We start from the raw sequence: 27,759 nt of genomic DNA, 5'->3' as shown, positions 1-27,759 counted from the left end.
CTCTACTGCCAGCCTGTTTGCCCCCAACTTCCCTCCTCTGCCGGCCTGGTCATCCCTAACTGCCCTCTCCTGCAGGATTGATCACCTCCAACTGCCCTCCCTTGCAGGCCTGGTCCCTCTCAACTGCCCTCCCTTGCAGGCCAGGTGCCTCCCAACTGCCCTCTCCTGCTGGCCATCTTGTGGTGGCGATCCTGTGTCCACATGGGGGCAGGATCTTTGACCACATGGGGGCAGCTATATTGTGTGTTGCAGTGATGATCAATCTGCATAGTACTCTTTTATTAGATAGGATAGAGGCCTGGTACAGGGGTGGGGGCCAGCTGGTTTGCCCTGAAGGGTGTCCCTGATCAGGGTGGGGTACCCTTGGGGCGTGGGGCGGCCTTAGCAAGGGGCCTGTGGTGGTTTGCAGGCCGGCAACCCAAGCGGAGGCCCTGGTATCTGGAATTTATTTTCCTTCTACAATTGAAACTTTGTAGCCTGGAGCAGAGCCAAGCCTGGGGCTCCCTCTGAGGCCCGAAGCCATTTGTGTTGGGGTTATAATTGAAAGTTTGTTGCCTTAAGCGGGTGGGCCTGGTCAGGGTATGCGGAAAGCTTTGCTTCCCCTGTTGCCAGCAGCAACCCTGGCCTGCTCTCTCAAGCTCCATTCTGCTGCCATTTGTTTGAATTTGTTTACCTTCTATAATTGAAACTTTGTAGCTTGAGTGGAGGCTTAGGCCTGCAACGGCTGGCAGAAAGCTTGGCTTCCTCTGTTACCTAGGAAACCTTGCTCTCTGTGGCTGAAGCCATCTTGGTTTGGGTTAATTTGCATGCTTGCTCTGATTGGATGGTGGGCATGGCTTGTGGGCGTGTCGGAGGTATGGTCAATTTGCATATTTGTCTATTATTATATAGGATCCCATTTTATAGGCAAGGAAATGAGGCCCTAGAGAGTTTAAGTTGGCCACAGTCTCAAAGGTATTTAATGGCAGTGACAGGATTTTAATCTTGTCTGCATACCACCAGCCCTGTTGGAACTTAATTGCATCCTAAAGAGAATATTATCTAAAAATAGACCTGATATATGTATTGTAAATGCTATAGTTAACTCCTGGTAGCCTATAAGGGAAATTCAAGATTTCCAGAGACTGCTAAAGACGGTAGTTGTATAAAACATTACCATGTTGTAAATGGGATAAGAATATCAGTGAAGTCATAGAGATTAATGTACAAAACCTCAGCAAAGCCTTAAAGATGTGGCTCCCCAACCCCACCGTCTTCCCTGACGACTTGTTTTCCTGGAGTAGAACAAGTGATTAGCATATTTTATTTGTGCTGTTAATGCCAAGCCTGTTTACCACGGCTGGATTTGCCTGATTGGTGGCGTTTAGTACAGTGCTTGGCAGTTCTCTGTGGAGCACTTAGACGTCAGCTGTAAATCATGTGCTCAGCCTCCCTGACTGTGAGCTCCAGTACCTCCCACCTGGTGCACTGGGCGCAGCTTCCACACACTCACCATATGCAGGCAGAATCCTTCTGTGTCTGGGGGCAACACTGCAAATTAGAAGGTGAATTTGTAGCAATCTGGGCCGGCCCTCACATATGCAAATCCTGTTCCTTATAATTGGAATTGTGTTTGTAAATCCCTATACACCCAGGTGAGACTAAATCACACCCCTGTGCATAGGCAGAAGAAAAAAACAATCTGTTTAAAAAAGGCCATTTTAGCTTTCTCTAAAATCTGGACAGTATGGGTGGCCGTTTTGAAATTGTATACTCTTTCAGGAAATGGAATCACAGTCTTTTATGGAATACTCCTTATTTCATAAAACATTATAAAATGTACACTTAATGACAATTAGTGATATTTCCTAGCCAGTCCATCTTTGGAAAATGATCTTGATGCCACCTCTTGTGACATCTTTATAAAGAACCACATTCCTGTAATGTAAGCCTAAACTCTGCCTGGCTCTTATTGATAACATATGTTGGACAGGCAGGGGGGTGGTTAATTGAGTTGGCAAATAAATGAGGATAGTTTTTACTAATAACTTTTATTAGGTACATTGACTTTTTCCTATTTGACGGTCTTTAAAGACAAATTTAATGATCATTCTACTGTGACTGTTTATATGTTCTTTTAGAGTTTATATTAGTCAGTGATTTTCAATATTTAAAAAATATATGGGTTACCTCTTTTTAAAGATACATATTAATTTCAGAAAGTCATGCAGACTCCTGCAGGCAGTTTCCAGTTGAAAGCTAGAAATTTTTTAGAAGTTTTTGTCAATATATTTGTGTGTGTGTGTGTGTTTTTAATGTACATTTTCTCTCTCCCTCCTGCTACTCACTCTTCTAACTACTTCCATTATTTTACGTGGTGTTTTATTCTATTTTGTATTTTAGGCAAGTTTGAATTGTAAAACCAATCAATATTTAGAAAATGAGTTATTGTTATAGCATCTTAACAAAGCATAGCCTTTCTACCTTTCAAAGTCACAGAACTACATTCATGATTTCATAATCACAAACACTTCTGCACATGAGAAGGCCGCAGCTCCTCGAAAGGAAGAAGATGGAGAAAGAGAGGGAGGGAGAGAAAGAGAAACATAGAATGTGAGAGAGAAACATCAATCAGTTGTCTCCAGTATGCTCCCTCATAAGAGATCGAACACGCAACCTAAGTATGTGCCCTGACAGATAGGTGCCCCTTGAGTGTGCTGCTCCTGTATGTGGTTGGGTGATGCTTTGACACGGTCGGAAGCTGTCTACCAGGTGTGCTGGCTCTGGGGCCTCCCAGGAGGTGCAGACCAAGGTCAGCCAACCCTTATGTTCTTCCCAGGGCCACCCAGCCTGAGCTACAAAGTGACCTGCAGATGGCAGCTACTTATGCTGGGCTTGGAGGTGCCCAAGAGAGGCCATGCTGTTAACCAAGGCCTGCTGTTGTTAGTGCCAAGTCTGGGGCCACTTAATAAGAGGTATGGGGCATGCCAAGGCCAGATGCTGCTTGTTTGAAAGATTTTAGGAAAGTCCGAAGCATGAGTCAAGACAAGCCATTCATCTGGAAAAGCCACTGGAAATAGCTTGGTAGGGGGGGTGGCAACTTGGGTGGAATAGGGTCTCAGGGAATCACCACGGCAGGGCAAACAGTGTTTGCCAGGTTGATGCAGATGTAGATATGGAGCCTGCCCGCTGACTCTGTTGTTGGGGCAGGGTTGGAGAGTTGCTCATCAAAGGAACAATGGCCTCTGCCAACACTTCTCTCTAGGAAAAAAGTTGCCTCTCCTGCTCTCATTCTGATGCCAGACAATCCAGTTTCTCCCATATGACGCTGGTGCCTTTTGAGCTATTGCCCCAGTGCTGGATTTCAGTGGGAGTAAGCCCATGCATGGCCTTTTAACCCTTTGCACTCGCTTGCTTTTTCTTGATTCCTTTATTCTAATGCTAACCGTGTCGAGACACAGTCGACATCTGAGTGCAAAAGGTTAAGAGGAACTGCCTGGAACTCCAGCAGCCGTCAGCCGCAATTTCCACTCTTTTTATTTTTTAAACTTCCTTTTTTTTCTTAGTTCAGTAGAGTTTTATTTATTGTGTTTTTTCTTCACTCAACTCTGAAAGGTAAACAACTAAAAAGAAATCAGAAAGAGCCAGAAGTATGGGAACCTCTCTTCCCAGCACTGGAACCCTGGGTTAGGTAGCCTGGTGTAGTACTGGGACCCTTCACTCTAAAGGGGACCTTTGCAGCCAAGATTTTTATCTGTCACACAAGGGTGTGGGACCAGCCAGTTGTGCATCTCTGCCCCTCCTACCAGTCTCAATGTGGCTTCTTTAGGTATTTAGTTCTAGGCCTTTTGTTTAGCTCGATTTCAGGCACTTCTGAATGATGGGTTGCTCTGTAGTTTAGTTGTAATTTTGATGTGGTTGTGGGAGCATAGGAGTACTATGTTTACCTATTCTACCATTTTGATTGTGTAGAATTCCTAATCTATTTTAAATATGAATTTTAAAATGTCTAAGTACAGTGGTCGGCAAACTCATTAGTCAACAGAGCCAAATATCAACAGTACAACGATTGAAATTTTTTTTGAGAGCCAAATTTCTTAAACTTAAACTTCTTCTAACACCACTTCTTCAAAATAGACTCGCCCAGGCCATGGTATTTTGTGGAAGAGCCACACTCAAGGGGCCAAAGAGCCGCATGTAACTCGCGAGCTGCGGTTTGCTGACCACTGGTCTAAGATGACTTTGTAATCACTTAGCCTCATTGCAATACAGTTATTTCCCTTCCCCATTAGACTGTTAGTGATGTGTTATGAAATTTGTTTCATCTACAAAATCTATGATAGACACATAATAAATGTTTATGAAATGAACCGTTGCTAAATAAAGGCATTACAATTGACATCATATGGTCTTAGAGTAATTTAAAGTGTAGGAGCTCTCCGTGGTACTGAAGAGACTCTGTTCTTTCCTATGGGATGTGCAGAACCTTATGTTTTGTTTCACAGTTACCTTCACCACCCTCTATCATGACTTCATGACTTTTTCTGCTACTTTGTAGTCAACTTTCTAGAGAATCCTAACTCTTGTCAAACTCTCTTCTGCTTCAATTAACTGTACATACCTTTTGGTCAAGGCATTTATTGTTCATGAAATAGCTATCTGCTCCTCCACACTTTCTGGTCTCTTTGTAGTTTATGGGGACCCATGTGAATAATTTTGATTAATAGGTTATGAGGAGAAATAAAGTATGTTATTTCTCAGTTGAAGCACAGAATAGAGGATATAAGTCCTCTAGCTTTCTTTCTTTCTTTTTTTAAAAATTCCTCACCGAATTTATGTTTTTATTGATTTTTAGAGAGAGGGGTAGAGAGAGAAGGAGAGAAACATTGATGGGTTGCCTCCCTTATGCGCCCTGACACAGTATCAAACCCACAATCTAGATATGTGCCCTGACTGGGAATCGAACCCACAACCTTTTGGTGTATGGGGCAACACTCCAACCAACTGAGTCATCTGGCCAGGGCCTATAGGTTTCTTTATCCACTTGCTGTGATGGCAATGGAAGCCACACACTGAGATAGCATAGATACAATATGACAGTATCTTAGATTGCTGAGTCCTTGTATGGAGGACAGCTTCCTTAAAGAGTCTTTGACTCAGATACTGTTGACCTGCAACTTCGGGGGCAATTTTTTACCACAAAAAAACCCCCACCAAATTTCCATGATTAATATGGTCTTTTAATATAACCCTGATCACAGTTTGTTTACTTCTATTTTTTTCTAGATTAAGTTTCTTGAGAGAAATGATTTGCTCTCTGGGTATTCTGAGAGCATAGAGATGTTCCTAACATTAACCTTGGATATAAGAAGGAATTGTACAGAAAATTTTTTGAAGGGGCTGGTTTATGTTCTCATATGTATATTAAGTGATGAGTAACGGTTTAGCCAAGCCAGAGAAATAAAGGACACCTTAGGCCAGGGGTCAGCAAACTTTTTCAGTAAATGGCCACCAACTAATAAATATATTAGGCTTTTCAGATCATAAGGGTAGATCTCTATTGCATATTCTTTTTGTTTTACAACTTTTCAAAGTGTAAAACTATTTGTAGCTCAGTGCTTGTACAAAAACAGGCCCTGGTGCAGATTTGACCCTTGGGCCATAGTTTGCTGACCCTAGTCTAGGGAGAAGAAACCCACAGATGTGTACATACAATTATAATCAGTTTGGCCATGATGGAGTATAAATTTTGAATAAGGGTCATGATAAATCAGCTGAGAGAGAGAGAGAAATGAAATGAGGTACTTTTGATGGATAGAAAGTTTCAGTTATGAAAAATAATTTTATTTTTATTTTTTTATTTTTTTTTTAAATATATATTTCTTTATTGATTTCAGAGAGGGAGAGATAGAAACATCAATGATGAGAGAGAATCACCGATTGGCTGTCTCCTGCATGACCCCTACTGGGGATCGAGCCCACAACCCGGGCATGTGCCCCTGGCCAGGATCGAACCTGGGACCCTTCAGTCCACAGGCCGATGCTCTATGCACAGAGCCAAACCGGCTAGGGCTAATTTTATTTTTAAATTAAGTTTTGCTGAAGATCTTTTCAGCCTCCTATGTTGGCTTGGGTTTATATCTCCGAAGCCTTCTCCTCTTTGGATTTCTTTAGCCTGTATATGTGTGAAATTCAGCTTCTAGACTAGACGTTGTGCTATGAATCTAACACACACCAGGACAAGTCAAAGCACCCAGTAGTGAGGAGGAATGTAGTTCTGAACTACATGGTGTGTTTGCTGTGGAAAGGCTGGAGGCAGACAATGTGTAGGGATTTTCTACCACCAGCTTTTAGGGGTGAGGGAGAGTATGAAGTGGTAGGAGGGAAGGAACCAGTTTGTCAGGACCTTCAGTTAAAGCCAGTGAATTCTGTACGTAGCTCTTTGGAAAGGATTCTGCTGTGTCGAACTCAGTGGGCACACAGGCGTAAGTGTAACTATATGGCTTTGCCCTTTAGGGGAGTACTTTTGACCTAAGGATATCTCTCTCCATCTGTATCTAACTCAGAGATATATCTACCAAGAGGACAAAGGGAATTCAGTAACTTCTGATGAGAAATTGAGGTATTTAGAGAAGGAGGGGAAACAGGAGGAGAGGGAGAGGGAGAGAATCAATCCTTGTGCCTAGAGGAGAGGCCCTCTTCCTGCTTGCACTCGCCGGCTCACTTCGTACTCCATCACTGTATTTGGAGAGGATTTCTATTGATCAGGACAGGGGCCTGTCTCCTAATTAAGGTCCTGGCCCTTATGAGCACAGGGAGGGAGGATGCCCGTGGACAGTGTAGGACAGAAGATGGACTTAGGTTGAAGTGCTATTCACTAGCTCTCTTGTCCTTTGGTTAAACCCACTGGTTCTTGATAAGTACCCTTCATCTCTAAAATGGGAATGATAATAATTGCCAACAAATATAGTGCTTTCTATGTCATATGCTCATTTAATCTCCATAGCCACCCTATTATTTATCACCTCTATCTTCTTGGAAAGGAAATTGAAGAAAGAGTGTTCCAGTAAGCTGCCCAAGAGTCACAACTTCTTGGTAGTGGAGCAAAGGATCTGTACCCAGTCAGACTGCCTCAGGGTCTATGTTCTCAGCCTTTCCCCTCTACTGCCTCTCCCATAATAGTAAGGTAATAATATGGGAAAACACTTGACACAGAGAAGGCATTTGCTAAATGGTAATGCTAGGAGAGAAATGGAGAGGGAAAGCAACAACAAGAATTCTCATCTTTGTAACTGCAGTGAGTGAGGAAGGAATCTGGTTGACTTAGAATAAATGCTCTTTTTACATAACCAATAAGTGTGGAAATAGCATAGGTCTTCATATGTTTTCTAACGTGCCCATAGACATAGAATTCCAGAGTGACTTAAAAAGGGTTTTAGTATTTTTTTTGCTTCTAGATTTAAAGCTGAAATTAAATGCCTTCAAATCAATGCTTTAAAAATTAAACAGACTCCATGTACATATGTGAAAGTGTGTGCACGTACTATTCATTATCTTGTAGCACTACTTGAGAGGTTTTTTTTTTCATATCCATTTTCATCAGGCTTGTACTTCACAGATAAGCTGCAATAAGGATGTTTTCAGGAAGTTCTGTGATTACTTTTCAGCAGATAAAATTGTGTTGAAATGCTTGAGTACATTAACCCAGCAAAGAAGGCAAATAAGAGACAAATCAAATTCTGTAAGTAAACAGTTATTCATATCGAATCATATGAAAAGTTTAAACAATGAGAAAAACAAACTCCATAATTCATTTTCTCTCTTCGCTTATAATATTGTAACACGAACTTTCCAAACTAGATTTTCAGAACAGGCCAATTTTATTAAGTAATGAAAGCTTTTAGATAATCACTTTTAAAGAAAAAGTAATTGATAAAAATAAAAGGAAATAGAAATAATTTTAAATGTTTGTCTTAAGACCTGGCCAGTGGTCAGAGTGTATGTTCAATTTCCAGTCAGAGGCATGTAACTGGGTTGCAGGTTTGAATGCTGGCCCCTGTTGGGACGTGTGCGGGAGGCAGCCAATCAGTATGTCTCTTTCACATCAATATTTCTCTCTCTCCTCCCCATTCCTTCCCTCCTTCCAGTCTCTAAAAATCAATGGGAAAAAAATATCCTTGGATGCAGATTAACAATAACAAAAAAGTATCTTATTTTATACTTCTTATGGAGACATAAATTGATACATTTATTAAATTTTCTGACAAAATATTCTTCCAAACTTCCTGAAAGTTTTTGAAGTAATCAAATAGTATTTACTTTGAGGTTTCATCATTTTTATACAGGAAGGTTACATGTTCTACAAACAGAAGTCTAAAATCTTAATGTAATATTTGCCCTTTGGTGATATCCCATCCACAGACGTCTTTGTTCTTGAACCCCAGGAAAAGTAAACCAGGACATGTTCTACCCATGTTAACACTAACCATGGCAAATTACAAACTAAACAGATATGTGTAATGTACATCTTTAATCTACACAATATGGAATACACCCAACATGAATGTGTAATTTTTCCACTACTTTGGTTATTTTTGGTAATAAAATCTTCAATGTGTTTCTTGGAACTGAATGTGGTCTACATTTTTATGAGGATATGTACATTTTATTTTAGAGATGGGGGATCACAGAAATTCTAGTTACAGTTCTGAAGACCCAAGGTAGGCACATTAAAAGCAAAGAAAGTATTCCTGAGGGAAAATGGAGTTCATACAAGGTTTAGTCACAAACTTAAAATAACTGAAGACTTGTCAGGGAAAATGATGTCCCAGAAGGCACAGAAATGTGTATCACTGTCTTAAAAGGGATCATGGAAGCAAGTTTAGAACAGTTAAAGATGTTGTGAGCCTAATCGTGCAGAAGTATAAGGTGGCTAAAAGAAACTCTGATATAGGTTCCTATTTTATAACCACAACTTTGATTAGGAAGATAAATACATATATTTGAGTTACATATTTAAAGGATTGAATGACTTAATGAATTTCAAACACCATACTTTGTCAAAAGAATAATTGTTTTAAAGAGTTATATTATTTCCTTTAAAAAATATTTTTATTGATTTCAGAGAGGAAGGGAGGAGACAGAGATAGAAACATAAGTGATGAGAGAGAATCACTGATTGGCTGCCTCCTGCACACCTCCTACTGGCAACTGAGCCGGAAGCCTGTGCTTATGCCCTGACTGGGAATCGTACTATCACCACCTGGTTCATAGGTCAACACTCAACCACGGAGCCACAGCAGCCGGGCTATATTATTTCTTGATATAGAAATTATAACAGGATTGTGAATATTCTGTTTCTCAAATGTGGGTACACAACATTTAAAGGAAAATGTATTTATAACATGGATTCTTTAAAATCTTGCTAAAATCAAGACAGTTATCAATCTTGTGAAACTTCAGAGTTTGAAGGATATACTTTACTTTCTTTGCTCAAAATTAGGTCAAGAGAGCCATACTTCTTGAAGTGCTTACTTTCTCTTGTAGTTAATTATAATAGCTTCTTTCTTTAGGGAATAAATGCCATGTGAAAAATTTTTGTGTGACAGTTTACACATAACCACAACAATAAAAATGAAATCTTTATTTTTTTAATTAAATTTATTGGGTGGCAATGTTTATTAAGATTATATTGGTTTCAAGTGTACAGTTCTATGACACATCTATATATTGCATTGTGTACCCACTACCCAAAGTCAAATCTTCTTCTGTCAGCATATATTTTATATGTTTGTATTTCCCTGAAATATGCAGCATAATCAAATTCTTTTATTATAGATCCCATTTTCTCTTTTCCAAGTAATATTAAAAACTCAATATGTATCCTGTTATCCAGCCTGCAGCAGGGAAAACACCATCATAAATTTAAATTCATTACCAAATTCAAATTTCAGTTATCCCAAGAATAGGCTTCTGAATATATAATATAAATGCTACATATTAATTAGGTGGTATATGTCTTTCATGACACAAAAACCACTGAGAAGATCAGTGTGGCAGATGCAATAAATTGTTTTCATAGGACACTGGAAGCTGATCCTGACTGCTCTCGTTTTCCTTGTTCTCATTTTACATGCGCACCTCTGCTCATTGTGTGATGTCCTCCCATCTTTCCTCTGTTCATTTAAATTGCACTCAGCTGTGGCACTGAAAGGGGTCTTACTGCTTGTGGACCAGCAGCTTACAGATGTCAGAACTGTCCCTGAGAGAGGGTATCCTGACAAAGTCATGCAGTCTGTGGCAGAGTGAGGTGACAGTCTCTGAATTATACCCTGCTGCTGAATATAATTTTTTTTTTAAGTATGGGAAATTTTAGCCTTTCCCCAAAGACTCAGTTTCAGTGTCCTTCCTCAGTAAAGCCATTTCTGACTATATAGCAAGGGCACTGTGGTTTGAATTCAGGCTACACTGCCTACTTGCTCTGTTCTATTTGCTGAAATGGAGAAAATTAACAGCTCCTATCTCATGGAGTTGTTAAGAGCCTTCAAAAAGTTAATATTCACATAGCACTTATAATAATGCCAGGCCATTGTAAGTGCTCAACAAGCATTGGTTATTATTACAATTGTCTGTGTTAATCACTCTTTCTTTCCTGTTTTGTATTTTTCAGGAATACCACCAAGTTAGCTGTTTTATTTAGAATGTCAATTTATTCCACTTTCCTCTTCCCAGCTCAAGTCATTTCAGGGTAGGGACCATGTGTACAGTTCTATGACACATCTATATATTACATTGTGTACCCACTACCCAAAGTCAAATCTTCTTCTGTCAGCATATATTTTATATGTTTGTATTTCCCTGAAATATGCAGCATAATCAAATTCTTTTATTATAGATCCCATTTCTTCTATGTACCTCCATAGGGCCTAACATAATGTTCGATGCAAAATAAGAATTCTGTAAACACTGTTGTTTTTCCTGCTGGTTGATAAGGTAAATAGATTTCTAATAATTGCAACTCTGGCCAACCTTTAGATGTTCTCAAAAAAAATTTTTAATGTGGTAGGAGTATAATCTGCCAGCGCTCTATGTTATAAAAAACAAAAGACCACTACCACTCATATTACTTGAAGGTATCTAAAAAATCCTCAGAATACATATTGGGGATGGTTCAGGAGTAATGGACAAGAAGATAGGCTATTTTGTATTACTACCAGAGTCATACATAAGACACTGCTGGATACTTTCAACTTGTGTATTGGTGCCGTGGTGATATTACACTGAGCCCTGAATTCTGGACAGCATTTTACTAAGACACATTTTTAATGCATGTTCTCAGCTACATGTTAGAATTGCTTTGTGTGCTTGTAAAACTCTCATTACCCAGGCTTTACCCCAAACCCGTGAAGGCCGAATCTCTGGCACCAGTGTTTCCTCAGCCTCTTCAGGTGATGCCCCTGTGCAGCCATGTTGGGGAACTTACTGGGCCAGCCTGTTAGGCTGCCAGACTATGGTTCTGTGGCATATTTATCTGGATAGGGCATTATGGTAATTATGACAATATAGCTGCCTTATAACTTCCCTGTCAAGTACTATGTAACCTAGACATCCATTCACTTTCTAAGGGAAGTTTTGAAGAATGAGGAGATATTCGAATGTGAATACGGTTACCAAGGCTGTGAAACTCTGCAACCTTATTTTGTTTGATTCATTTCCCTTCCCACAATGACTGTGGTTGGAACCTGTGTTTTCCTTTAGGCAGCTGACTCCTGCAGATGTGTCATTTTCTGTACACTGGCTCCCTGTTTATGCCCGGCCAAAGGGGAGCGGCAATGCCTGAGTCACCTTCAGCTCTCGGCAATTTCCCCGGGAGTCTCTTATTCTTTCTAACCTTGCGGTTTCTCTGGCTTGAAGAATTTTGTCTCAAGACACAGCTAAAAAAAAAAAAAATGAATTCTTAAATGAGAAAAAGGAGCATTGTTGGCTGTATAAAAAAATACAGATTTATTTTTCTATTTCTTTGCCCAGTATGAACTACTATTCTGAATAACTTTCTATTCTAGAAGATCCTATTTCACTAGTTAATGTAACATATGTCACAAATTCTATGGTCTTTTTTTTATAGTTACATTATTTTTGTATTTATTCAGAAAACATTTCTTGACGATCTGTGATGTGTCAGGTATTGTGACAGTTGCTTGGGATATAAAAATGAAAGACCTAGTCCATCACAGACACCTTGGAAAGATGGGCCAGTGCAGTGATGAAGGAATGCAGGAACTGCTATGATGCTAGCCAGGAAGGGCACCTATCCAATCACAGGTGTGCTGTACTGGGAGCTGCTGTATGTGTTTGGGCCTTTAATTCTCGCTATAACTTCAGGATTCAGGGGACATGGTAATTCCATTTTTTAAAAAATATATATATTTTATTGATTTTTTTACAGAGAGGAAGGGAGAGGGATAGAGAGTTAGAAACATCGATGAGAGAGAAACATCCATCAGCTGCCTCCTGCACACCCTCTACTGGGGATGTGCCTACAACCAAGGTACATGCCCTTGAACGGAATCAAACCTGGGACCTTTTAGTCCGCAGGCCGACGCTCTATCCACTGAGCCAAACCGGTCAGGGCGGTAATTCCATTTTATCGATAAGAAAACTGGGTCTCAGAGAGAGTAAGTCATTTGCCTATTTAAAAAAGCCAATAAACGAATGTTTTATTTAACTGCCCACTCCTGGCGATGTTTTTATTAATAAACTTTATTTTTAGAGCAGTTTTAAGTCAGCAAAATTGAGTAGAAAGAACAGAGATTTCCCAGGTACCCTTGTCCCCACCCACCCACGCCACATAGAGCGTCCATACTGTCGCTGTCCTGCACCACAGTGATATATTCATTACAACAGATGAACCTACATTAACACATCATTACCACTCAAAGTCCATATTTCACATCAGGGCTCACTGTGATGTTGTACATTCCATGAGTTCTGACAAATACACAATGACATGTTTCCACCATTGTAGCATCATACAGAATCGTTTCACTGCCCTAAAAATCCTCTGTGTCGGCCCAGTCATCCCTCTCTCCCTCCCAACTCTGGCAAACACTGATCTTTTTACCATCTTCATACTTTTGTCTTTCCCTGGATATCATATAGTTGGAATTATACAATATGTAACCATTTCCGATTGGCTTCTTTCATTTAGTAATATGCATTTACTTATCCCTGCCTTCTCATGGCGTGATAGTTTATTTCCTTTTAGCTCTGAATAATATTCCATTGTTTGGATCTACCACAGTTTATTTATCCATTAGCTCACTGAAGGACATTTTGGGGGCTTCCAAGTTTTGGCAATTATGAATACAACTGCTATAGATATCCATGTGCAGGTTTGTGTGTGGACATAAAATGTCAGTTTATTTGAGTAACTAGTAAGGAGTGTGATTGCGGATTATATGGTAGGAGTATATTTACTTTTGTAAGAAAACATCAAACCGTTTTCCAAAAGGGTTAGACCATTTTGCATTCGCACTTCCAACGAATACGTTTCCCTGTTGCTTCACATCCTTGCCAGCATTTGATGTTGTCAGTGGTTTTGGATTTTGGCCATAGTGAGTGTGCAGTGGCATTTGATTGTTGTTTTAATATGTAATTCTCTAATGACATAAGATGTTGAACATCTTTTCATATGCTTATTTTCCATCTGCATGTCTTTGTTGATGAGGTGTCTACCCATTTTTTAAACAACCATTTTTTAAAATTGAGTTCTTTATTTTCTTATTATCCAGTCATGTATTAATATGTTGTACTTGAGGTAAACCTGAGAGAATAGTCTTACGGAAAAAGGAGAGAAAGCGCCCCGATAGCTCAGCTGGGAGCTGACCCGGCGGCACTCACAGCAGGGCTGTGGTGTTCTCATGTTGAACATAAGTAGTTTCACAGAACATCAGCACCAAACAAGACCACTCTGAAACTGTGATGACCACGTATACTCATGCCTGGATATAGAACATGGTGCAAACCACCAAAATGACCAACATCCCCTCTTCTTGTTAACATGACTGCTGCTGCTTTTTCTTTCAATCACAGCTTGAGCCCTACTCAATTCCTCATGTCTCCTAGACAAAAATTAAGATACTCTGATAAAATTGCCCTTACTCTCTGATAGTGCCAAATCCAGATGTAAAGCCACCTTTCTCTGTAACATCCCCAACAGGGCTGGGCAGGGAGTGAGGGGAGCAGGTGTTCCTAGGATGCAGGACTTTTGGTACTAAAATTTGGAAATTCTGGGACATGCTTGACCATCCTATTGTCTAAAATAACAACATAAGCCCAAATATTTTAACAAGACCCTTCTAACATCCTCTCTGAGTTGCCTTCCAGTTATCAATGGAATTTTGTTTTCTTTGCTGTAAACACTTCCGGTAAATCCAACCTTGCTATCCTGTAGGTGTGGTCCTGGTGGTCTTTGGTGATGGGCAACAACCAATCAACAAAATCAAAGCAAAGCCAATACTATGGCAATAAATTTATTAGATTACTCCTTACTGATAATGTTGTAAATGATTAATTTCCTTCTAACAATAGGAAATAGAAAGTTGCATAGTTTATGGGGAAGCCCAAACAGCATGATGGATCTTAACATAAAAGAAAAATGTCCAGAAAATATTGTTAGGCTATGGTAAGAAAGACTGTTTTTTGTTGTTTTTATAACAAACTTCCTTTTTGTCTCTCAGGGATCATGTCTGACCACCAGTTTGGTAACCAGTTTATGTGCAGCGTGGTGGCCTCTCACGTGAGTCATCTGCCCACAACCAACCTCAGCTTCGTCTGGATCGCTCCACCTGGTGGCACCGGCTGCGTGAATTTCATGTAAGTACCCACAGTGTCTGTGACCACTAAGGAAGGCAAATATACTCCTCATTGGGTTACATATGGGGTAAGTATTTATTATTTTAACAAGTTTGACTATAATGGAATTCACTAATTTTGGTGTCAAAAAAGAGATGAAAACTTTTTAAAAGTAACTTTATTTTTGCATATTTATAAATTCCTCAAGAGCTCTAAATTAGATTTTAGCTGACCAAAATACACAGTAAGATAAAAATAAAGGCAATATGAAAATTTTAGTTTAGAAAATAAGATGAAAACAGGTACTAAAAATGCTATGAGACTCACACATTTTGGAAGAAAACCACAAATTTGGCTTTCTGCTTTCTGACCATTAGTGACAAGAGGGAAATTTGATCAATTAAGAGATTCATGATGGTGAGAAATCAGGGATGCTATAGAAATTTAATAACTTTCTCATGTGCTTTCATTCAGAGGAAACTGGGAAATGGAGTAGCAATGCCTCCACGGCCTGGGACAAACACTGCGCTGTGGCTCACAGGCTGTGGCTTGTGACATCTCTCAGTATAGACTCTACCACTACCACTGCCCCAGAATCACCACTCCTCATCCTCTTTAGTTATCTTTTCTTTCCATATCTTTTTTTTTTTTTTTACTTCTAGCACATGATATACAACGTATTTAATTATGTATATTCATTGTCTGTCTCTTTCTGCTGAAATGCAGGTTCCTTGAAGGCAAGAATTTGTTTGTTTGTTTACTCATTTGCCCCAACTGTCTAAACAGTCCCTGGCACACAGTAAGCATTCACTAAATATTTGTTGAATGGATAAATAGGCCAATGGCATAAGGTCAGAGGCAATTCAGAAACAGCATTCTATGGGCAGCCAAGCAAAATAGAGCTGGACGGCATATTGAATCATTTTCTATTCCAACCTTCTGCTCAGACGACAAAGTCTCATAAAATATGCACACTCCAAATTCACTACTAGCTTTACTTCCCTTTAATAACATACAGTTCAGTGTCAAGGGTTCCTACTTTTTGCCTATCTTCTGGGTTACCAAGATGCAAACATCAGATTAATTCTTCTGGTTAATTGACATTTAATCTCATCATTTTCTCAGGAAGTCTTTCTTTTCCTTTCTTTTCTTTTCTTTTTTTTTCCTCTTCTTTTCTTTTCTTTTCTTTCTTTTCTTTTCCTTTCCTTTCTTTTCCTTTCCTTTTCCTTTTCCTTTTCCTTTTCCTTTTCCTTTTCCTTTTCCTTTTCCTTTTCCTTTTCCTTTTCCTTTCCTTTCCTTTCCTTTCCTTTCCTTTCCTTTCTTTCTTCTTTCTTTTTTCTTTTCTTTCTTTCTTGACACATCTATTCAGCATCATGATCAGACTATTACATTTAGCAATCAACAGCATGGGTGCAAAAAACACCTACATTAAAACCCTTTTTGGGAATGCTTTACACTTTCCACAGAACAGAAACTAAAATAACCTGTGATACAATCAGTCACAAATTCAGTCCTCGAGTTTTTTGCTCATTCACATAAGTACTGTCTAAAACATGTCTTCTTTGTAGCAGCTAGGCCCTGCCACCACTGTGCTTGGCTGAGTTCACAAATCTGTTGTAACCTGTAGCTTCCCTGTCACTTCTCTGGCTCTCCTCTCCTGCTAAGCTTTGTTTCCTGGCAGTAATTAAAACCTTCTGCCACTGCCATAGCTACTGCTGCTGCTGGAACCGCCACAGCCACCTTGGTTTCGTGGTTTGGCAAAGTATTGGCCTCCACCACCAGAAGGGCCAGAGCTTCTGCCTCCAAAGTTTCCTCCTTTCATGGGTCCAAAATCTGAAGATTGATTGTTGTAATTGTCAAAATCATTGGCTTCCACCACCAAAATTGCTTCCATCATTACCAAATCCTTTATAGCCATCCCCACTGCCACCATATCCACCGCCACCACGGCTGCCACCAAAGCCGCCTCGACCACTGCGGTTTCCTCCGCGACCGAAGTGTCATTTCCACCAAAACCACCTCCGCAACCACCTCCAAAGTTTCCAGAACCACTTGGACCTCTTTGGCTGGACGAAGCACTAGCCATCTCTTGCTTAGATAGGGCTTTCCTTACTTCACAGTTGTGGCTATTCACAGGGTGGTATTTCTGAATGACAATCTTGTCTACAGAGTCATGGTCATCAAAGGTTACAAAAGCAAAGCCTCTCTTTTTGCCACTGCCTCGGTCAGTCATGATTTCAATCACTTCTGTTTTCCCATAGTGTTCAAAATAATGTGTTAGGTGATGTTCTTCAGTGTCTTCTTTAATACCACCGACAGAAATCTTCTTCACAGTTAAGTGGGCACCAGGCTTTGAGAATCTGCTCTTGAGACAGCCCTCTGTGGTTCCACAACTCTCCCATCCACCGTGTGTGGCCTTGCATTCATGGCTGCATCCACCTCCTCCACAGTGGCATAGGTGACAAACCCAAAGCCTCTGGAGCGGGTGGTGTTCGGATCTCTTATCACCACACAGTCCTTGAGCGATCCCCATGGCTCAAAATGGCTCCCCAGACTCGCATGGGTTGTTTCAAAGCTCGAACCTCCGATAAAGAGCTTCCGCAGCTGCTCCAGCTCGTTGGGAGACTCAGACTTAGACATGATGACTGCAACAGGGGAAATTCCAATGATGCTTTCAGTCCATGGCGTTCACTGGCAGAAACGCCTCAGGAAGTTTTTCAAACTTGAACTCATTCTTTCCAGTACCTCTTGCTAAGGTTATTGATTGCAGTAGCATCCCAACTGGTCTGTTCACTTCCGGCCTGTTTCTCCTCCAGTCCATCCTGCACATTGTTACCCAGTTTATCTTCCTAAGGTACAACCTTGATCACTCAAAACTTGTATACCCCCAAGTTTCCATCTGAAAGCCAGCCCTTTGGCATGGATTTGATATGCTTTTCCCAATATTGATGTTTGCCATCTTCTCTTATTTCCTATAGCATGCACCTGTTGGATAGGGCGCTAATTGATAAGACTTCCTACAATACCCTGAACGTTTTGTGATTTCCTTTCTCCGTGCTTTTCTCATAGCCCAGAATACTCTTTTTCTATCAATTCCAATTGTTAAAGTCCTACCCTTTTTTCAAGAACTGTTGAAAATACCCACTCTTCTATACTATAACACTTCCCAAGACATCAGTAACAGAAGTGACATGCTGATTGTTTTACTGTATACTTATTTGAGTTAATTTCTTGCCTTTTCTATTAGAGTATACTGGACGGGAACAGCTTCTTATTTCTTTGAGATTTCTTCACAGTTGATACAATGTCTCAAACAGAGAAACCATGCGAAAAGCCCCTTGAATTATATGAGGTTCAATGTTGTTTTTTTCTTTTGTTAATAGTAACCTCTGACTCTTTTGACATACTTTACCTTACTCATGTTGGCACTTGGAATGACAACAAATTTTTCCCATGCATCACTTTTTAATTTAAAACAGGAGTTATTTTTGTCAAAGGTAGAACACAAAATAAATTGTCAACAATATAGAACTGCTTACTTCAAAATAAATATAGGTTTAAATTTAATCTGTTTAAAAATCATGTTTGATGGCATATGACCTCACTGTTCCTGGGATATCAAACTTTACTTTCTCCTGAGAAATAACAGGTATTTTAAGTCCTAACTTCAAAGAATGTTTTCTTAGCAGTTGGGCAGAAAAAATACAGTTTGGTCAGAAGTAATTTTTACTCACTGCAAAGAATATACACCCTCACTTGTATTTCCCAACAAAATTTTGATGATGCAATTTGCACTTTTTGATATCCTTAATAGCATTAAGTCTCTGCTTCACATGAGCCATGACTGTGTTGAACTTTGCATGGAGTAGCTGCTTCTTATGTGAGCAAGATGCTTTTGTTAATCTCCTTTGCTAATTAGCTTGTGAGAGACTACAGGAAAACTGAAGATTGAACATGGACCGATGAAACAATTTATCTGAAAATTTCCAAAATACAATCTTGCAATGTTTTACCTTTGTTCCTTACTACACTATTTATTATGTGTTGAGTAGAGCTATATAAGAGTTAGCATCTGTAATTAGTATATGCCCAGCAATAGTTGAGGGGATTGCTAATGTTCACCATAAATTTTAAACATTCAGCAAAAATAAAATAACACATACCGTAAACGTATGGCATTTGAATGTAAATATATCATGATTCCCTTTTTTCTGACTTAAACCTCAAAAATTAAGTTTCACGTTTTAAAGTAGGAAGAATACCTTTTTAAAAATTAAACTTAAGCCATGCTTATATGCTTTAGTCATATATTTTGTATAACTTTTTATCGTTAGTTACTTCATACATTATTTAATTTTTTTACAAGTGTATTTTCCTTTTTAGCTGGATTTTAAATCCCCCAAGGTCAGGGACTGTGTTAGCTATTTTTATGTACCTAATAGGTCCTAATTACTAAATTACAGATGATAGAAGGCCCTCAATAAAATTTTCTTAATAGCTCATAATGATATCATATTTCATTGAATCTGAAATACTGATTTTTAAAAAATGTTTTGGAATCTCAAAAGAAGAGATTATAATTGGCAGCATTTACTTTATTTCTTAATGTCTTACAATTGATTGTGTCTTGGATTTGAAGAACCCAGCTACTAATAGCTATCATGTACCATGTGTACGGTCTCTCTAAAGTGGCAGTTGAATCGACACTGCACCCAATTCTGTAATTTCATATTAGAACAGCCGTGTATGATGCAAACTCTGTGATTAAAAACCCCACTTATCTATTTAAATCCTTTTTTAAAATCTTGTAGTAAGAATTATGGAACATTTGAACCAAAATCCCAAACAATTACATCCTGTGCTGTGTGTGCCTTTCCCAGAGAAGAGCATCCTGTATAAATAAAACAGGTTTTATAGCTAAACCACTTAGCCACACAGTAATGAGGGCTGTCTTTTTTTTACTGCCTTTCTCGTTAAAAATAATCAAGTGAGAGACATAGAGGAGAGGATGTCCTGAGAATAAAGTTGCTGACTGTCCTGGTACAGATGTATAAAATGGATAACTAGCCCAGCCGGCATAGCTCAGTGATTGAGCGTTGACCTATGAACCAGGAGGTCACAGTTCAATTCCCAGTCAGGGCATATGCCCCGGTTGCCGGCTCAATCCCCAGTGTGGGACATGCAAGAGGCAGCCAATCTTATGATTCTCTCTCTGCCTCTCTAAAATCAATAAAAATATATTTAAAAATAAAATAAAATGGGTAAGTAACTAAAATTATTTTATCATTAGTTTTTGACACCTGTTGATAACTTTTCAAGTGATAATTTTACTCAGAGATCTGCTTAGTATCCAGATCTTATGACTATATAATTTGTTCTTACTTTTATATTTGATTAGTCTTTAGTGATGAGTAAGCCTCAAGTTAAAAGAGGCCTTTAATTATCCGAACTTCTTGTATGTAAATTGTCCCCCCAAAATCCTAAGAGTGAGGAGGGTATATGGAGAGAAGAGATAGAGGAAGGAGGAGGAGGAGGAGGAGGAGGAGGAGGAGGAGGAGGAGGAGGAGGAGGAAGAAGAGTAGAAGAAGGAAGTAGAAGAGAAGGAGGAGGAGGAGGAGGAGGCAAAGGAAGAGGAGGGAGAGGAAAAAGATAGGGACAGGGCAAGGGAATAGAGAAAAAAGGAAAGAATATGAAGGAAATCTCCAAGCCATCTAACCCTAAATATTAGTGAGAAGCTGCCAGGGAATAGGGATTGTAAAATAACAATTACAACATTAATTAATAATATTTTTGAAAATTTAGGATGTGCTAGTCACTGTTCTAAATAGTTTACATCTTTTGACCCATTTCATTCTCAAAATAATTCTATGAAGTAGGTGCTGTTATTATCTCAGCTTATAGTGACATTAAATAACTTGCCCAGTGAGTGACAGCTTGGATTCAGAAGGTAGTCTAGTTCCAAGCAGCAATTTTTGCCACTTTACTACAGTTGTCTCAAAAATGATCACTTACCTATTTTTTATAATGGTACTGATACATATTATGGCGTTTATTATAGTAATTTTGAAATCTACCTCTGTGTGAGAGAATTATCTAATTCTTTCGAACATTGAGAGGCACTGATTTAAACTTCTGAAAATACGGAGAACACATTAGATTACATCTTGATATATATGATGTAGATTCATTCCTTGAATGCTTATTATATATCACTAGAGGCCCACTGCATGGATTCAGTGGGCTCCCGCAGCCTGGCCTGTGGGGATCAGGCCGAAATCAGCTCTCTGACATCCCCCGAGGGGTCCCGGATTGTGAGAGGGCGGTTCTTGGGTGATGCACCCCGGAATCGGGCTCCCTCCTCCTCTCTGGTTCTGGGTGCATCACCTGAGAACCAGAACTGCCAAGTCACCACAGCTTGGCAGCTCCTGCACTGAGCATCTGCCCCCTGGTGATCTGTGTAATCATAGCTACCGGTCAGAGCATCTGCCCCCTGGTGGTCATTGCACATCATAGCTACCGGTCAAATGGTCAGATGGTCACTTAGGCTTTTATATATATAGATTCCTTGTCAAAAGTGAATTCTACATAGGGAGGGGATGTGTGAATTAAAGGCAAAATTTATCATCAGTAGATTTATGTTTAACTGCTTGGACAGAGATGCTAGAATAATATTAGAATACAAGTGGAACATAGGAGATCAGATTTGTGCCCAATTACTGACAATTTAACATTAAATAAACTCCCCCAAACTGAGAAAAGAATCTTCCAGTCAAGATAGTGGAATAGGTAAATGTGATACTGGCATCCTCCCACAACAACATCAGGATTACAACTGAACCACAGAACAACCATCATCCAGAATACCTGAAACCTAGTTGAACAGAACTCCTATAACTAAGGACATAAGGAAGAAGTCATGGAGAATAGTAGGAAGGTCAGAGATGCTGAACAGGTGGCCCCTCACCCATGTGTGGTGCATAAAAATTAGGAGGGATATCTTGGCTGTGGAGGTACCTCCAAACCTGGCAAAGGAGCAGCCATATGCAGATTGCTCTGTAGCTCATGCTGAGTGGCTCTAGAAAAGGCATGGGTGGTGGCTGACCTTGGTCTGCACCTCCCAGGAGACGACAGAGTCAGTGCACCCAGTGGACAGCTTCATACCATGCTGAAGGACCACTCAACCACCTCCATGAGCAACACACTCAAGGGGTGGACTCAGGGGGCGCCAAGCCCCCCTGAAATAAGTTCTGCCCCTGGATAGCAGGTCCTCCACGGTGGCCATGGCCAGTCCTCCCAGCCAATCGGCCTGAGGGTAAATCTCTCCCATTGACATGCCATCAGCAATCAAGGCTCAACTACAAGAAGAGGGTGCACATAGACCACAGGGGGCGCATCTAGAGCGCCCAGTTCAGGTGAATGGGAAACTGTGCCACTGAGCCCTACAGGACACTTACTATATAAGGCAACTCTACCAAGACTGGGAGATGTAGCAACTCTACCTAATACATACAAACAAACACAGGGAAGCAGCCAAAATGAGGAGACAAAGAAATATGTCCCAAAAAAAAAAAAAAAAAAAACAGGACAAAACTCCAGAAAAAGACCTAAATGAAATGGAAACAAGCAGTCTACCAGATGCAGAGTTCAAAATACTGGTTATAAGAATGCTCTGTGAGTCTGGCTGGGGTGGCTCAGAGGTTGAGCATCAACCTATGAACCAGGAGATCACAGTTCGATTCCTGGTCATAGAAAACATCAGGTCAGGAGGCAGCTAACCAATGATTCTCTCTCCTCACTGATGTTTCTATCTCTCTCTTTTCCTCTCCCTTTCTCTCTCAAGTAAATAAACACATTTTAAAAACAACACAAACACACACACACACACACAAAACCATTTGAGGAAATAAAATTTAAACAACAAAATTTCTGGAATTCTATGAATTCTAAGATAACCTCTTTAAAAATGAGTCAGTTCATATTCAGAAGTTGTCTTATTACTGAGAAATGAGTATTAAACAAAATCATTTCCATCTCCATTTTAGCACCTCACAGAATTGAGGTCAAGTTTTGGTTATCACATTGACGAGTCCTAAGCTAGAAACAAAAATGTATTAGTCAAGTCTTCTCCATTTGTTTCCACTACTAGTGTTTATAGAAGGGATTATGAATAATATGGGCATATTAGTTATCTAGGCTGACATATTTCAAAAAGCAATGTCTTAAAGTAGTATGTGAAAGAGAAACAGAAATGCTTCAAATTAAAAAATGTACACGGTAGTTGCAAAGGTGCTAAGATGGTTGGTTCCTTAATCAACCCCTGGTTTTAACTTAAGCAAATACATTGGAAGTATGACTGTAAGGCTAAGCTACGTAAGCCTTTCTTCTTAATCTGCCTGCAGGCATTAATGCTCAGAGTTGAGATGGCATCCTTATTTGCTAAGTGCAAAGATGGTTACAAAAGAGCTTTTCTCACTTGGAGGATAAAAGCTAAAGTATTCTTTAATTTTGGTTACTGCCTGGCTCATCGCAGCACCATAATAGTTATTTGGCTCAAAACCAAAAACTAGCAATACAGTGCTTACATGTCTATGGATCAAAATTAGATGAAAAATTGCGGTTTTTCATCTCCAAAGCTATTTGCTGCACATTTTATAACTCTCAAGATGCCTTTTGTAATATGTGATAACAGAGCCAACTGCAGCATCTGCCTGGAAAGAGATTACTTTAATTATGGACTCAATGTCCTATTTTCTGCAAGTGATCCCCAGAGACAGGCTTCCTGCCGGAGCAGAGGTGCAAGGATGCACATTAAAGCCCACACGTTAACCACGAAGGGGTGGATAAAGTGACACAAGGACACCCGTAAACCGCCTTCATTCTCCTAGTCTGTAGTGTGATGGGAGAGTCTATAGTGGTAGTTTTTAAAAATAACGATAGGTTTTTAATTATTCCAGCATCTGTTGTTATGGACTTCTGATGGTAAGGGCAAGATGAGTTTATAAAAGAGCCAACCCTTTGATAAGTCTGTATGGGAAACAGACTATATTAAAAAAGGTTTGGTGAAACATCATTTTCTTCCAAACGGAAAAACGTTATGTGCTTTATCGGTTCCTTGCTGTAATATTATTTAGAAAGTGTAGCTAAGTTATGTTCCTGTCAATCCCAGTTCTGGATAACACAAGTGCCTCATTATTAAGAATTCATTTGCCATTCACTATGAATTTCATTAGAACCAATGCACACGTCTTGTGTATTTCCATGGAAGTTCGTTATAATTTAACATTGATTGAACATTATGAATGGGTACTTAAAGCAAAATGTTACCTTGTTCATGTTAATTATAGAATTAGACTCCTTGATGAATAGCTTTTTTTGAGAATGAGTGAGTGGCTTTTCTTTTTGAAAGCACAGCACATACTCACATAGGATATTTGGGATTTCATCTGGTTTCTCTAATAGTATAAGCATATTTTGCATTTTTCAAAAGATGGGGGATTATAGAAGAGCAACCATGGGAATTAATTTTAAACTTCAAAAGAGGAATTTAAGGGATTTGGCATGGAATCGTTCTGTGTGGGAGAGGGAAAGACGGAACAGAAACATTTACCTACAATCACATTAGGTGAAAACATCGGGTCTTTTAAATATTATACCAACTATGACATACATTATTTTCTGGTGTTAAAATGAAATGCTATTAATATTTTTATAATTTGTTAAAGAAATCTAAGTAAACATATCTTAGGGCATTGTAGATAGTTGTATTTAACTTTAAAAATTAAAATAAACATTTGATACCTTTTGGACTTTCTAATTTATAATAAATGCCACATTGGAGAAATAACAATGTGTATGTTGAAATGGGTAGTTTTACAAAGATTTTTGTGCTGTAAATCTTATAAATGAACAATTGAACCTGTATTATCTATCTATCATCATAATTTATAAATAGAAGAATTGGTTTGGTGTTTATTTCTGTTTAAAGAACTTGGATATAAGGAATTAAAACAATATGTATGGACTTAAGGGAAAACAGAGACTATTAGGAGAAACTGAGAGTATAAATAACTGTACAAGTCATCAGTGCAAGAAAAATAATTACTGTTTTTTAATTTTATATTTTGCTCCTAAAACATAGGTTTCTTTGTCTCCTAAATTGGATCTTAGTTATGTTGTGCAATGGGATATGTTGTGCAAATAAATAGCAAGGGGAGATTTATCAGTGGCTCACTTGGAGCAAGATGAGATGACCTCTTCAAAGTTTAAAGGGAATCAGAGTTTTCTCTTGAGGACTGTTTATTCTTGCATTGCAATTCCATATTGCACTTAGGTAACTCCTAAAAAGACTTTGAAAAAATACATATTAATATTTTTCAATCCAAGAGTTGTATTTGGAATATATACTTTTTTTTTTCTTGTGGCTTGTGTCAGACATTGTATTTCTGAGTTTATTTTTTGTTCAAATGTCAAGATATTTTTAGCTTTCTATATTTCACTTTTGAGTCAGAATGCAAAATTCCTTAATTTGGATTTATAATTTAAAAGAATGACAGTAAACAAATATATGCCTCAAATAGGCATTGTTTTTTTTACATTTAAACTTGACAGTAAATACTACTTCTTTTTAAGTGTTTTAAAATAATTTTATTTCATGATTGTAAAAGCAATGCTTATTTATTGAAGAAAACATGCACACACACACACATTCATACTTGCACCCTCTATATGTGCACACACGCACACACACACATGTACACACATACATGTTCCTATTATACCAGAAATAAGAATACTAAGTATCTTTATCCAGATGTATGAATTTAGAGTGGGGCATTATAGTGGCTGTACTATAATGTATTTAATCAGTACCTTATTTTTGGACATTTTGTTTGTTTCCAATGTTCACTGTTGTAACAGCTTTGATAAACAACTTTATAGCTAATGATCTTTGCATAGTCCTAATTATGAAAATATGTTATTGTCATAGTAGAGTTAATTAGGAAGTCAACCTGATTAAAATGAAAAGCTAAGCTATGAAGTCAACCTTATTAAAACAAAGTCATATTATAATTTTTGTGCTAAGGCCAGCATCACAAAGACTAATGATAGTTAACTTTTTAACTTTTATCAGTAATAGTCCTATAAAGTGCTGTTTGATAGTTGTTCACAGGTTAAGATAAATGCCAGTTTCCTTGTCATTGTTCTCATTACCTAATCATCACTTTAAGAAACCATTGTCTTTCCCTTTACAATAATTTTTGTTCTGTTGTTAAGTTGTTCTATTTTGAAATTTTAATACATTTCTTTTATAAGGCAAAGCAATTCAACGGAAAAGCAACACATTCTGTCCCTTTTCCAAAGCTCCCTGGGATACATAGCCTTGCAACTAACTAACCTGTAATGAGTGAACCTGTTAGTCTATGTTTATGCTTTTTCAAAAAATCATTGTTATTTCACATGTGTAATTTGAATGTGATATTCTCATTTTATATTTGTAAGGAAAACAGAGAATGTAAATTTCACCAGTAAATGTAAGTTAACTTTATTATATTATGCAGATATTCACTTTCAGAATTCTTATTTAATGACTATAGGTCTTTAAAATTATCACAAACTAGAGGCCCAGTGCACGAATTCGTGCACGAATATGGCCCGGCCAGCCCTCACCATGGGGGCCGAACGGGCCAGTCTGGTGAGGGAGAGGGGATGTGGGAGGTTGGCCAGCTGGCCCTGCCCCCAATCGGGTGGGCCGGCTGGGGGGAGGGGCCACCCCCCATCAGGCCGGTTGGCCATCTGCAGTGCACATCATAGTGACCAGTTGTTCTGGTCATTCCGGAGTTCTGGTCACTTGGCTTTTATATATATACACTAAAGGCCTGGTGCACAAAATTCGTGCACTGGGTGGGAAGGGGTTCCTCAGCCTGGCCTGTGCCTTCTCAAAGTCTGGGACCCCTCGCTCCTTACTGCCCACCTGCTCGCTCCTTACTGCTCAGCTCGCTGCTCCTTAGTGCTGCCGCAGAGCTGGGAGAGGCTCCCACCACCACTGCTGTGCTTGCCAGCCGTGAGCCTGGCTTCTGGCTGAGTGGCACTCCCCCTGTGGGAGCACACTGACCACCAGGGGGCAGCTCCTGCATTGAGCGTCTGCCCCTGGTGGTCAGTGCACATCATAGCAACCGGTCTTTCTGGTCGTTTCACCGTAACCGTTGCTTACGCTTTTATTATATAGATGATGACATCCACATTTTTCTATTAATACTGTTTTCTTAAAACATTATTATTATCTGTCCTTTATTTCATATTCTATTTAGCCTATACTGGGAAAGTAAATTCTGAATATAAATATTTTTGAGCTTTTTCCAAAGGAAATCCTACAGACTAATTCTTAGATAACATGGCTTATTACACACACAAATGTGAGCATGATAATATTGACCGTTTTAACAATGTAGAAGAATCTAAACTAATGTCTTTTTCACCTGGGTAAAAAGTATTTTTCACCTTTATCTCTGCCTTTACTATATTAAAAGCAGGTCATGACCTCAAATAGAGAGGGATGGCTACATATTTAGAGTCTTGGCCTGCTGCTTTGAATATTTGTCTGCCCTTGGTCTCAACTCATTGATTTATAAATCACCTAGAAGTGAGAATTCACAGTGAAATATTCGAGTTTATGATTAACACTGCTAGATTCTTCCAAAGGAGTGAAATGCTAACTAGATGTAAGTAAGTAGTAGGATGATCTTATAAAAAGGAACGAGCAGAAGAGTGGCAAAATCAGCATCAATATGTAGACAAATTTAAAGAAATATAAATAAGGGAAAATAACTTGAGCTGTTATTACAAAATAATGGTCTATGAGTTAATTAACAGTTCTATCCTAAGAGGAAGACTCAAGGAGCAATTATAGACTGTATCTTGAAGAAATAA

The 27,759-nt window shown here is 39.0% G+C and overlaps 1 protein-coding gene and 1 pseudogene across 2 annotated transcripts in view; one reads left to right on the top strand and one right to left on the bottom strand.

The window, feature by feature from the left end:
- Positions 1-27,759, top strand: part of RELN (reelin) — a 455,662-nt gene that overhangs the window by 113,451 nt on the left and 314,452 nt on the right. For both annotated transcript variants that reach the window (XM_008149850.3, XM_008149843.3), the window contains exon 3: positions 14,718-14,853. In XM_008149850.3, the coding sequence (XP_008148072.2) occupies positions 14,718-14,853 (136 nt within the window). The remainder of the gene's footprint in view (positions 1-14,717; positions 14,854-27,759) is intronic.
- Positions 16,391-17,472, bottom strand: LOC129151415 (heterogeneous nuclear ribonucleoprotein A1-like; annotated as a pseudogene).

Source organism: Eptesicus fuscus, chromosome 14, assembly GCF_027574615.1.
Source record: "Eptesicus fuscus isolate TK198812 chromosome 14, DD_ASM_mEF_20220401, whole genome shotgun sequence".
NCBI classification, from domain to species: domain Eukaryota; kingdom Metazoa; phylum Chordata; class Mammalia; order Chiroptera; family Vespertilionidae; genus Eptesicus; species Eptesicus fuscus.
The sequence above is the reverse complement of the archived record's forward strand: the minus strand, read 5'-3'. Positions and strand labels throughout refer to the sequence as shown.